The following is a 14,084-nucleotide window of genomic DNA, read 5'->3' as shown; positions in this document are numbered from 1 at the left end:
TTATTAATATAAAATTTGTAGTAATGAATAGGTAAAATAGAACAGGTGTTTGAAGTAGAAGATTAAACATGCGGGCAAGCAAAACATAATATTTGATAAATATATTAACAAATTATCAAAGTGAATATATGTATCTATATATGTATAGGGTGTCTCAATATTAATGATACAATCGAAAGTAGGACGTTTTCACTTCTGCATCTGCTTAGGTGAGAATCGGGATAGCACAGGACAAGGGGGGTCCTTCGCATATATCGACCGACTCTCTAATTTTACATAAGTTTAATTAGTACCGCTTTAACCAATAATACATTACGGTCGAAATTAGGCGTAAGCTAAGGTGGGGCACGACTAATCAGACCCGCATTCCATCAACTTAGCAGATGCGGACGGTATAAAAAACAGTTGAAAATGCAGAATAACTTATTTTTATAGGTAGTTTTGTTTTTGAAAATTTTCCAAAATACCTAATTAAAAACAAAAAATATTTCAATTACATACAATCTTTTACGGTAATTCAACAATTAATGGTTGTTACATATTAGTAAATGTAATTATTAATATTGTTAACATTTATTATCATTTATTGTTCTTTCTAACTAAATAGAGACCTAGGTGGGACCAAGCTGTCTATTCGCAAAAACTATTTGGGTAATACAAATAAAAACAGAACATACGATAACGTTTTTATTACATGAAATTATAAATAATAAAAAGAATGCTAATTGCTGATAGCGATGAGTTTATCGGATTTTGGAATTGTTCGATATAAATCTTCAATCCTTTTGTCTGTGAACTTCCTGAATGATTACTTTCTTGTTTTTGAAAACATTTTTTTGCTTTCATAATACATTCATAATATATGTATTAATTTTTATCAATACTGCATTACTTTGTACTGTTCTTTAGTTTTACAAGACAGTTATAATTTGTAATAATCATTGTAAATGATGTCTTTCATAACTTTTTGAATGATTATTTTTTCTATAAACCGTTATTCGAAGCAAATGAGACCGAAAAGTTGCAACTAAATAAGTTACAGTTTCGGTCATATTTTTGTACCCTGGCCGTACTTTTTACAACTTGACTTATTTTATATTTTTTTGTTTCTTGGAAAGTACAGAATCGCCCTGTGAAAATATTATTCTTTGGTCATCAAGGTCAAAGTAGTCAAGACCTATCTTTAATATGGTCTTTCAAAATTTGAATTTTGTTTATTGAAATGTTAATTACAAAGTTCGGAACTTGAATTTTGAAATTTAAATTTTCAAATTTAATTTACACACTAAGTTTTGAAATACTTAATAATTAAAAGTTATGTTGATTGTTTTGATCCCTTTAAATATCTAAATTTCAAAGGGTCAATCGCGTCTTACTATTTTTAATCAGTAATTTCTTCTTTAAAATAAAAACAGAAAGACTGTACATAAATTTCTCAGCATTTATACTTATTTAATAAGTTTAATTCAGTTATTGCAAAGTAAATAAACTAAGGTATATTGTTATGAAACGTTTGTTAATAATAATCAGGCAATTACTAGATAGAGACGTTTAGAACTATCCTTCCAAGTAAGCTTTGACAGATATACATAGAGCTGAAATCATAGAATGATTCGCCGACGAGATCAATAAGTAAGGGAAAGCAACCCTTTACAAGGCACCCACTCAATGCTTGCTCATACATGGCCGTTCACAACGGTTTCTATGTAAGTAAAAACATTACTGGGGAAAAGAAAATGATCTACATTAGAGTATGATATTGTATTTATACAATATTAAATTTATACATTTATATAATATTAAACAGCATTGTAGGTAACGCACCTTCGTAATTTAAACGAACAATGCAACAAATTTTCAATTTATTCAATTCAGTTATTAAATTCAATTTATTCAATTTGCTAATATATAAAATTCAATAAAACGGTCAAATGTTTTTTATTATTGACAATAGGTAGACCTTTTTTTATTTTGTATTACCTCGATTCAGTAGACTTTTACATAACTTTTATCTCCATCATACTGACTTTTTAAAATTACTCACAGTTTCTTAAAAAAGTGCCGATTAATGGTCTTTTTAGCTTCTTTTCCTTTTCATAAGTGTTCCGTACGAAAGAACAATATGTATATGTATGTACGAGATTTCGAAAAGCAGTCTATATGAGTTTAAATATTTCACCAATAGTCATTTACCTTTTTCTTACAATGCATTTAGAATTTTTCATCATTTTCGCTTCGTTCTCAATATGTAGCTGAAATCATGCCATGAACTTGTTTCTTTCGAAGGGTAAATTAGAGAAAGGTCGACACAGCGGTACTTGGCCTTTGAGGGTTAACCTGGATGGAACTTTCGAAGTTCTCACGTATGCTCAAGTATTGCCCGACCCATGCTAAGTTAAAATCGTGCTAAGGGTGCAAAAGGGTGGTCGCGACACTAAGGGACACGCTGATTGGAAAATTAATTTTTCGTGCGAAAATCAATTATGTTTCTTCCGAACATGCGAAAATCGAGGAATCGTCACTCACTTCTCACTTACTATTAAGTTTTTTCGAACGAATAAGATCTGAAACAGTCATCAGATCGATATTTGCAGTTCAACGTCCGACTTCGTGCGTTCTAATAGTCGATCAATCGAGATTCACAGACATGCAACCAGTCATCAATTCGTGAAACTGAAATCCCACAGTTATTTTAAATTAATTATTAAAATAACACGCTTCAACGAATCGTCAGACTAATATAGTTATTCGAGAATTATAGCCTCGAAGGGGGAAAACTAAAATCCGCGCGATCAATCGCGAAGTAGTAACGGACATCGTTCGGTTTGTTACAATAATTATTATGATCATGTAAGAAGTTCAAAAGCAATGCATCGAATTCTTTTCAATTTCATAACAATCTATGTAGAATTTATTCTTTTCTCTTTACTTTTATCTAATGATCTTCTTTGTTGCTATTTTTATTGTTATTCGTGTTCATAATTTGTGTTAACACAGGTATATAAGGAAATGATTTCTAAGCCAATACATGTGATTTGTATTAGCATAAGTTGATACGGTGATCTTCTGTAATTAATTAACTTCAGTATCAATAGAACTTTTTCTACGTTGATATTCTTGTTCGTAGAAATAGGAGGACCGCCGAGGTTCAAGGAATGTTCTAGTGCGTAAATCTGGCTCCAGAAGCAATTCTGGTTGTACGAAGTCGTCTGCCGAGGGGGCAGAACGCGAGAATCAGTTGGTTAAAGGTTGAAAACAGCCTCAAAGCCCATAATGATTCGGATGCAGATTTTGTTTGCTTGGCTTGCTGATTTTCGACTGATTCTTCGTGCTAACTGTAGCCTTTTTTATAACATTTTTGTGTAATTAGATCGCGCTAATCCATATTGACCAGGGTATCGGGTACCGAGTTTTATGACTCTGGGCGCGTATGCCTAAAATACAGGGTGTCCGCCTTAAAGTGGTTACAGCTGTTTTATTTCGTAACTATTGATGACACGAAAAATTGTTTATATGGAAATTACACGGTACAATGGGGCCTATGTTTTGGCGTGAACGAAAATTTATTTACATTATTAGTTTAAAAGATATGATGGTCAAGTTTCATTTTTTAAATGGAACTATATATTTTTTATATAGATACATATTTTTCGATGGCAGATTTGCTATAATACACTGCGCTGCCATAACAATAACGAATAACTTTCTATTTACACAAAATGCTTTAAAAATTAGATTTAAATTTAAAAACTAATATATTTTGTCGCCATTCTGCGAATTTGAAACACTATAAAACTACCGGTAATAACTATGAATATTTGAATAATTAAAATTACCATAATTCTCTAAAAGTAAATTTATGACAGAAAATAGAAAATGCACTGAGATAATCTGTACGGCTCGTATTAAGATTAAAATTTATTTAGATAATGCCGAATTGTTAAAATTGTTTAAAAATAATAATTTAAGCTATATTTGTAAATAACAAATAATCTTATTATTTCAAATAGTTTATTTAAGGTTGGTTCAAATAATAAATATTTATTTCTACTTTTTATTTTAATTCCCAAACAACAAATGATTTTTTTTATTTAAATGGTTAGTAAATGTAGGAATTAATTTGCTGCCATTAATTACTATTCTAAATTTGAATATTTTCCCGCGACTTACATTTCCATTGCTAATCGGTTTGAAATGATACTAATCCCTGGAGCAAAACTATCCATGACGGAATAACGGTTCGAAGTTACCACGACTTTCTAAAAATAAATGTTTAATTAATAAAAAAAAAAAAGAAAAGATCTGAATTAATTCGTATACTTAACATTTGAATGAAAATTTATTTTGATGATGGCCAGTACTGAAAGAAGGTAGTAGTACAACAGAACGATCTATAGTAAGTGAATAGTAGTGACGAGTGACAAGTAAGTACTAGTAAGAGCAGTATGGAGGTAGTGGTGGTGTGGTGGTGGTGCCTAATACTCTTTTCAGCCCTCGGTCGACAGTTCAACGCGGTCCGTAGTCTTCAACGGATGCTCGTTCAATTCGAATCCGTCGAACTTTTATAACGTGTTCTATACACTTCATTCTTCTCATCGCGTTCAATGAAAAATGTACGAACTTACAGTTTCTTAACCGGAAGTTTTTATACCTTCAGTTTGTGTATCTCCGAGTATAATCTGAGTTTAGGATTCTGATTGCATTGTGATAGCAGCCTTTAACATGATATTTCGAATGGATACCTTACCAAAAATTACTTATGGTATAAACAGAGCATTATAATGGTAAGAATAAATCAGGGATTTAACAAATAAATGAAAAGAAACACGTGAGAGATTACTTGATAAAATTACGCCAACGAAAGTGAAAGCTTTATAAACATATATAGCTTTTGATGTTAGATTTTCCTAAAAACAGAATTACATATAGATAACAACGGGTTTTTCTTCTCGTGGAAAGGAGGAAACAGAGATAATTTAATAGAGATCAAAGGTTAACAGAACAGATAAAGATATTTTGCTGTATAGTTCTATTAAAATATTCCTTAGAATATCTTTGTTCATTATAACAGTGAAAAAAGATTTTGAATTTTGCGAAAGAAAAATTTCCCTATTCCAGTAAAATTTCCCACTCGATTGTTCTACTTATCGTTAAACAATTAAACACAGTTCATTGTTTCAATATAAAATTATAAACATTGGATACAAAGAAAATGTTAATATAATTTCAATACTTCATTTAAGCAGCTAACCAATTTTGTATCTACTATAATGATAAGTTAGTGTAGGTATTATATCTAATTTTTTAATATAATACTCATTTTTACACAAATATTCAGTTTTCTTATTAAAGACAATGATTCCACGAAATTACATAAATAGATACTGTGTTAAATACGTTCTTGTAGATACATATTTATTATTTTTGTGTTTCTTACTTCGTATATTTTCTTTTTCTTAAGTTTCTAGAAAAGGCACTGTCGTGACGTAATTCTTCAAGTAGATAAACCGTGTCCGCTTTCTGTCGCATCGTATCTAATACCTTAATTAACTTCATGCTCACTATCAATCTTGAGCATTTTATGACTATGTAGTTGTCGGTTTCTTGAATTTTCCAAAGAACAGACAAAAAACATTACTGATACAACGAGAAATTAAGACAATAGAAAGAAAACGTGATGGTAACATTTTTTTGTGTGCTAGGCCCTTAATTGAGTGTAATTAGTGATCGTTCGTCCTTGTCATTAGGTCATGTCTCGCAACGAGTGTAACTTCTTGTATTTATTCCGTTCTTTCTTGTTACTTCCATTTTTATGTTGTTTTTTTGTCATTAAATTAATTATTTTCGATCCGTATGGAAAAACGTCGTATTCTTCGAAACAATTAGGTAAACTATACTAATTTTAGCAGTGCATTAATTATTGGTATTTTCATCATTAGTAAGAATGTATAAGAATAATATGTTAAAAATGATTTTTTCAAACGTGTGTTGATTTTGTAACACGGTAACAGTAGGAAGTAGGTTCAAGCATCTAGTTAATATTATTTAATTGTCAATAGTGACAACAAAAAATATGATACATGTAAAAATAAAATATTCTTATATGCTAAAAATATAATAAATTAAGTTTTTATCGAGAAGAATAAGATTCTAATAATATTCATAACATGAAATAATAGCTCAATGATTATTTAAATAATTTCAAGTCTACTAGTTGCTTAATATTTTGACAAAAGTTAGCATAAAAGCTGAATAACTGGATATCTATACGTTATGCCTATTTATGAGTATCAATACTGTTTAATGTAATTAAAATAAAAAACAGTAATAATTTTTGTTGTCAATATTGTGCCAATCACTGTGTTAAGTATGCCAATGATTGATTTTTGTCATCATTCTTTGTTTGTTTTCTTTGTTTTCATAGTATAATTTATAATTATAAATCTTTAATCAACATAATTATTATATTCAATTCCTTTGTTCCTACAAATCAGTTTTCATACTTACTTGATATAAAATACAAACGACTCTTTAAAAAAAATGTTATTTTAAGTTGCTAAACAGTATATGTATAATTTACTATATTTATGTAAAAAGATGTTGATACAGTGTGAGGTAGATAAAGCGTGACAATAAAATAGTGGCAATAGCATTGTTATTACAAAAAAGATGTATTTAGGTAAACAAAAAGTACACTTCTCGATTTAATTAAACATTAAACCCTTTGCGGTAATTATTTTCAAAGTGTTATTCGGTGTACTCCGGCAGGTCCGCACTTAAATTGACAAAATTAAAATGAGGAAAATAAAAATGTTTATCTTTTTAATAAAACTAAACTTTAATAAAAATCAAATAAAATCATTCGATTATATTGGGCACAGAACTGCAAGGGGTTAATTTTTTGTTATACGCGAAGATGTTAAAGACGTTTTGAGGCCATCGTCTTATGTTTAAGCGGAACATTCCGCATAATAAAGTGTTAGGATACAATAGTAAGAAAATCGATAATTCGTGAGTAATAGGTAGGGGTCTAGGGTTGGTCGGGCCCCCTCCAAATGAGGACTGTCCTTGTCCTCGCAAAAGTTTGCTTTAACCGAAATAAATATTTCGGTCGGAATGTAACATGTAACGTAACTGTAAACAAAATATACAATAATGTTCTTATTACGTAAAATTATGAAAAGAAAAAATTAAGCCAAAATTAACCAATATTAGACACTTCATATTGAAATTTTATCGTTAGTTACGTCAGTGGAGATATATTAAATTTGTATAATATTCGTCATTTTAGAATTTAGAATGTCTTACACATTGTGAATTATTGATTTTTTTCTTTCTTTTCTTATTTCTTTCTCTTTGTCACTATACCACTATATGTATTGTTTCAAAGATGTGTGATTCCATTCAAATAAAATAAAAAGAAAAATCTTAAAATATCCTTGGCATCTTTAACTATGGTGTCGATAACTTAAGCACCGAGTGTAAATTAAGTAAATTAAGTAAATAAAATAATTTTTTTCATTTTACTGATATTTTCACACCTTATGTGCTTCACTCTGTATTGTAATGTTTCAATTCTTTTCACTATTTTTATTGTTTGTATGTATTTTAGCAAGGATGCTGTCACTATTATGTATTATGTATGCTGCTCATATTATCAGCAGCAAAATTGATTATACCTATAAAATGAAAAATAAGTAAAATAAATAATTTTATATATATTCATTCCTAGAACATCAGTATATACCCACATATGTATTATACTATATAGGGAGAGTCAGCTAACTCAATCATTTTACTTATCTCCATTATTTGTAAAGATATGAAACTGTTTATTCATAGAAGTTACATAGTATCAAAGGTGGTCATAATAAGTCAATAGAGTGCGGTATTATCTAAATAAACTTTAATTCAAATAATTACTTAAATAAAAAATTGTTACTTGGAAGGTCAAATGAAAAGCAGTAACAATTATTTGTTAATTAAACAAGTCTAAATAAATTATTTGAAATATTGAGATTGATTATTATTGATTTTTTTTTTTTTGAACTCTGATAAATCGTAATTGAATAATTATTCATTAAACAGTTTATAATAATAATACTAATGATGATGAGGATGATAATAATAATAATAATAATAATAACATTTGATAACTAATTGCAATATTTTGTTATCGATTATCATTGTTATGCTAAATCTAAATATAACGATGAAGAAGGAATTCTCTTTTAATGAAGAAAAAGCTTATATTGCTTATAATAATCAACTGTAATATTAAGTAAATTATTTATACTTTTAAGCGTATGTGTAATATTTTTAGTAAATAGTAACTTATTCTAATTATAAGGAATATGTTTTAAGATAAAAATTCATATTGTTGAAATTGCTAATTCTAACACTTTATATATGTACCTATTTATGTACTCTTGTACACAATATGAAATTAAAGGATCCACCACTTTACGATTCTTTAGAATTTATTTTAGAAAATTTCAATTTCAATTTCAATTCCATATACCTTTGTACCTACCTCTTTTCAATTGGTTGTTCTTTAAAAGAAGCAATATCCAAATATGTTTTTATTTTCTTTGTAAATACTATTTTGCAGAAGAAATTACTATATCATTAAAAAATGTAAAATTTTTGCTCGGATAAATACAAATTCGACTGGATTGAAGGTATGCAATGAATGATATCAAAACCTTTGATATTAAAGTCAACCATATGTTTTATGTACATACAGACACGCGATATTAGGCGCACCGATTTAGCTTGAATAACAGATGTAAAGATAAGTTGATATAATTGTTTGATTTACCTTGAACTTAAGCTGTAATTTTATTTCACTACAACTCAAACGTGTGCATTGAAATTTAATAAAAATTCTTTTGTACCTTCGCTTTAAAATTCAATTCTAAATAATGATTAATTATCTATTATTATATAGTACCTATATTTAAAATATTTTTGTGCAAAGTCCTTAAATATTATATAACACATACATATTGTAGATATTGATACTAATACTGTATTAATAATGCAACGCATTCAATCAGCGGAATACTGGCATACTAAATTTTAAGGTCAAACATAAATATGGCGTTTATAATCTAATAATATCGTAATTGGGGAAATCTTTAATTTAAACTGTAAATAAAAGTATAATTTTGATTATAAATAACAAATAAATTTTTTATTTAAATAGAAGTTATTTAAATAATGTCAAAAATAATTTATTTAGTAGGCACCTATTTCTGCAATGTAAATAAAAATAAATAAAAAGTAATAATTAACAAATATAACAATTATTTTAAGTTGTATCTATTTGTAAATAACAATTAATTTTATTATTTCAAATAATTTATTTAGAACTATTCAAATAACAAATAATTATTCATGCTTCTTATTTGAACCTCTAAATAATAAATACTAAATATTTAATTTAAATAAAATGCCTTTTGAAATGACGCGTTTCTAATTATTATTTTCAATTTGAATATTTTCCCATGTTTCTATGGGTGTGAAATGCTGCTGATTAAAATCAAGATTTACTTATTTAGATAATGCTCAACACTGTACATACACGCATACATATACTAGTAATTAATGCATTGCAAATATAGTAATCAGGTAAATAATGTTCATAGCATTATGTGATCAATAAATGATAATACATACATACATGTATGTAAGTGTAAAAATTAAATCGTCGTTGTAACCATGTATTAATAAAAACCGTTTGGAATAACAGCTTCGTAGGTAACAGTTGTATTGAGTACAAAGGGTTCTTTTCAAAGTTCACCTTGGATGACGATGGTACGACGTTTGTTATCGTTTGTTATCGTTTGTAATAGTACTGTTCCCTCAGTGTTCTTATCGTGCAGTTTTGTGCATACTTCCGGTTACGACAATCATACATAATACATAGATAGATATGAAATGTCTGGATTATAGAAAACAAAGGTATACAAATTTTTAACAATGAAGTGTGATTACTTGATTACGTTGAAAAATACGGGAAACTGAAAACATATCGTATAAACAAAAAATTAATGTAATAATATTAACCTTATTAATTAATATAAAGCCGTATGTAATTAAGAAATTATATCAGCCGTTTATTTTGAAGTAGGCATCAGTCGCTTTTATGCTATTTTAAACCTATTAAAAATGTTTTGAATTTTAATGTGTATACTTATATTTATTACCTCGGTTACTTATATTTTTCTCATTGTCAGCACATATACATATCCAAACAATTTCCAACAGATTTTAACCAACTAATATAAAAAGTTGCAAATATGCAATATTTGGTTGTGCCTTTTACGTTGACAATTTAAAAACACGTTTTTTTTTTATTAGCTCTTTAGTTTCGTAAGCTTATAGTTAACGATAAAAAGACTATATATTTTTCAAATACTTCAAAATCAGCTTTAATTTATTTTTTGCAAAAAGTAACTCATACCAATTTCAAAATAAATGGCTTATATTGATATTGATTTCTATTGATTACGGATAACTTTTTAAAACAAATTTAACATATGTAATAAAATAATTGACAATTAATAATCAAATAATAGTAGAAGTATAGTAATGTCAAAAAGTTTTCCAAATTCTTCTTTATATTACAAAATGTAAAGGAATAAAGAACATTTTGAAATATAATTATTTATTCATAAATAATTTTGCTGATAATTATCAAGTACTGTAAATATTTACAATGAAAAGTAGTCTGTGTGTTTTTCAAAAACTTCGAGAGAAAGATTTGAATAAAATACAGTTAATGAAGTGCAAAAAACAAAAACGATAGCATTAGAACGAGAATGCTTTATATGAGCTTTTTGTGTCCTTTTTATATACAATTTAATGTTAAATTCTTTAATTATATAAAATATTTTACTGAAAAACGCAATTCTCGGGAATTGTAAAGCTTTTATATTTCTCTCTGTAAAAATTTTCGAAATATTGCGCGCAATGCCAATCAATGAGAGAGTGCACATACGTAAACAAAGATACCGCCAATTGAAGGCCCTGGTCGCAGGTATCCTTGCATGTAAATAAGGACAGAAGGGGGGGCCTTATGCAGTGTTCTATTTCTATTCCTATACCGCGTCCACTTACACTGTATTCTTATACATATGGATGTACTTATACATATACCTCTATGGAGAAGTTGTGAAAAAGTTTTTGGTAATGATTTGACGTACCTAATAAAAATGATATGATGCTTATGGAAAATTCAGTTCTGTTCAACTTGTTATGCAAGTTGATTTTCTAAATTGTATTAATATTGTTTGTAGTAAAAAGTAAATCATTTTTGTGATAAAACATGAAATATATTTAAAATACCGAAAATGAGATAAATATATGTAGATCTCAACATTCGTTCTTCAGTCATCTGGTAGTGAAAACAAATCAAAGTTTACAGTTTTTCGCAAAAATATCATCATTGAAACAATTTAGGGTTCGTGATATATATGTATAAGAAATATAAAAATCGTTTCATGGCATATAAACTGCGTTATGTCCCCCCCTCCCCCAGCCACCCCCATCCACCCAAAAAATAAATTTAACTAGTGAAAAATTTGATTAAAAGAAGTGGAAGAAAATTATGGGATTACATTTACTTCATTACCATAAAAAATTAAGGAAGTTAATACTTCAACAATTTGACAAACAGATTGATTAGAAATGAGTACGTTCTGAGCTTTATACTGGTATTTCTTGTTGTTTTGAAATCGACTACAATTAAATATTTTTTATTTTTTTATTCCAAAAACTTTTTCATACCACACCATTTCACATAATGAATACAAAAAGATAAATCTTTTCCATCAATTCGAATAAGTATTACTTTTTCATTTAAAACTTATGTTTGACTTGGCGGACGAATTAGAATGTGTAAAAGTTACGTGGTGTCGATCACTCTCAAAGATGTTGGACAAGAGGCCATAGCATGAAATATATTGGTATATTCGGAGCTTTGGTATTTATTTTGACCCTCGGTAATCTCCAATCGGTCACAATAGTAAACCACCATCCGGACGAAGAGTATTTTTTGGAACATGAAGTACTCTACGAGGAAGCAATTGCTGAAGCAAAGAAGATGGAAATTTATCCAGGTATATACAATTTTCGATTTTCACCAATACATATTAAAAGATAGAATGATTTTTAAAATTTAATTTTTATAACATTGTCTGGACATCTTAATATTTTGTTCACTATGTTAAAAAGCGAGCTTGGTTAAAGTTATGACATTTCATAATATTTTCTATTCGCTTATTAGTACATGTTCTAAGTTGTTAATTTGATAGCTCATTAAGGGCCAACAGGAGTGATAGTAGCACTTTTGGCGAAACAGCAGCGAAGCACGGAAAAGTAGTTTACGTTTTTTGGGGACAAATTAAAAAACAAACATTTTCTTTTTATAAAAATACATTTTTTATAAGATTTCAAAAGTCAAATTGCAAAATTGAGCTCTGCATGGCATTGTATAATTGTACGAAGAATATTAAAAAAAAAATTACGAAAAAATATTGATACTTTTCATGAAAATCTTTAAACTACGAAATCGCTAGATTTAAAGTGTTCTACAGGGTGATTCTCTCGCTAGTATACTCAAACGGAATGCCACCACACCAGTATGAATGGACCCAACCCCTTCGTTCTGTTATTGGTATCTCGACGGAGGTGCATACTGCAGCCGTGTGCGTGGAAATGTGTGTAACAAGAAGGAAAGTCTCACGAGAAGGAAACGTTTAAATGGGACTTTCCTTCTTGTTACATACATTTTCATCCATACAGCTGCAGTATGCACCACCTGTCAAGGTATCGATAACAAAAAAGAGCTTGGGTCCATTCATACTGGTATGGCGGCATTTCCTTTGAGTACACTAACGAGAGAATCACCCTGTAGATATGTCAGTATGGTTATTTGATTATCATGCTATCCTTGTCTCTCCTGCACGGAAAGACAAAGATCATACATGGTTTCTCGGCTTCGCCACATAAGGCCCCCAAGATCGATTCACACTTCTCTTTATTGGGTGGTCACTTCTCTTTATATTTTATATTTTGGATTCGTGAGGGAATACAACTAATCACCCAAGTACAAACCACAAACGAAATAGTGGGTTGGTTAATGAGACACGAAGCAGCGCAATCGAATATTTGGATAGAAAATTATGCATGTGTATCTGTATACTTGTGTACTGAGTTAGGTTAGGTTACGGTAGGGATAGGATTAGGGTAGGTTTGGATAAATCAGGAATTTTTCCATAAAAATGAAATGTAATAACTTATCCGCATACCTTGCGTCTCAGTAACTCACTATTACTGAAAAACAAAAACAGTATTTCTTGCCATTAATTAAAGCATTTATCGCGTTGATCGAAAATCAGTATAAATATATAATAACTATTGTTATTGCAAAATCCTATTCTTTAGCAGTACTCTGCAAGGAATGCACCGATCGCGATGAAACTTTTCACATCTCGTAGATCTTTCCACGATTATCCCATTTGCAAAAATTTATGTAATATTAGAATTTTCTTATTGTTAATTTTTCTTATTGTTAATAACTATCGTTATTGCAATTAACCAATAAGAACGGCAAGCCTCCTTACGGCATCCTACAAGTACTGCTCGTTCCACTAAAAGGTGTGAAATAAAATAATTTTTAACAAAAAAAAAAAAAATACAGCCGACTTCAAAATGTGCTAAAAAGTGTGAAATAATTCCTATTTCATTTATATCAGTATTCCACAGCTATTAATAAAATCTACTTAATCGTTAAATAGGATACTAAATATATTTCAACCTTTTCGGAGGCGGCGCAAAATTAAAAACTTTTCTTCTACTCGGAAGATCCTAGTTCAGGAGTTGGCAACTTATGACACACCTGTTACCGAATGATACATTTGATAATTTCAAATTAACAATATTCAACAGGAATCAACATACCCATTGCGGATTAACTACATGTAGATACATACACTGAGTCCCATCGAAGTTGTCGCAGTGAAGTTGGCTACACATTCACGCCGCGGCGACGGCACCTCGCCAATCGGCTCACCGAC

General features: G+C 29.2%; 1 protein-coding gene and 1 long non-coding RNA gene across 5 annotated transcripts in view; one reads left to right on the top strand and one right to left on the bottom strand.

Annotated features, from left to right (window-relative positions):
- Positions 1–622: 622 nt before the first annotated feature.
- LOC117601691 (uncharacterized) lies at positions 623–3,677 on the bottom strand. The gene is made up of 3 exons (XR_013062257.1): positions 1,825–3,677; positions 1,539–1,722; positions 623–1,130 (listed from the first exon to the last, which is right to left on the bottom strand). It is a non-coding gene; the product is annotated as an uncharacterized LOC117601691 (long non-coding RNA).
- An 812-nt stretch (positions 3,678–4,489) lies between these two features.
- Positions 4,490–14,084, top strand: part of LOC117601670 (cytochrome P450 4V2) — a 92,662-nt gene continuing 83,067 nt past the window's right edge. The window contains exons 1-2 of one of the 4 annotated variants that reach the window (XM_076688893.1): positions 4,491–4,784; positions 12,033–12,125. In XM_076688893.1, the coding sequence (XP_076545008.1) occupies positions 12,110–12,125 (16 nt within the window). In that variant the 5' untranslated portion in view covers positions 4,491–4,784; positions 12,033–12,109. Of the gene's footprint in view, positions 4,785–9,552; positions 9,967–11,899; positions 12,126–14,084 lie in introns of those variants that run through there. The other 3 variants (XM_076688891.1, XM_076688892.1, XM_076688896.1) reach the window with 3 other exon arrangements.

The sequence above is a fragment of the Osmia lignaria genome, chromosome 6, assembly GCF_051020975.1.
Source record: "Osmia lignaria lignaria isolate PbOS001 chromosome 6, iyOsmLign1, whole genome shotgun sequence".
Lineage (NCBI taxonomy): Eukaryota > Metazoa > Arthropoda > Insecta > Hymenoptera > Megachilidae > Osmia > Osmia lignaria.
Note: the sequence above shows the minus strand (reverse complement) of the source record. Positions and strands in the feature narration are given on the sequence as shown.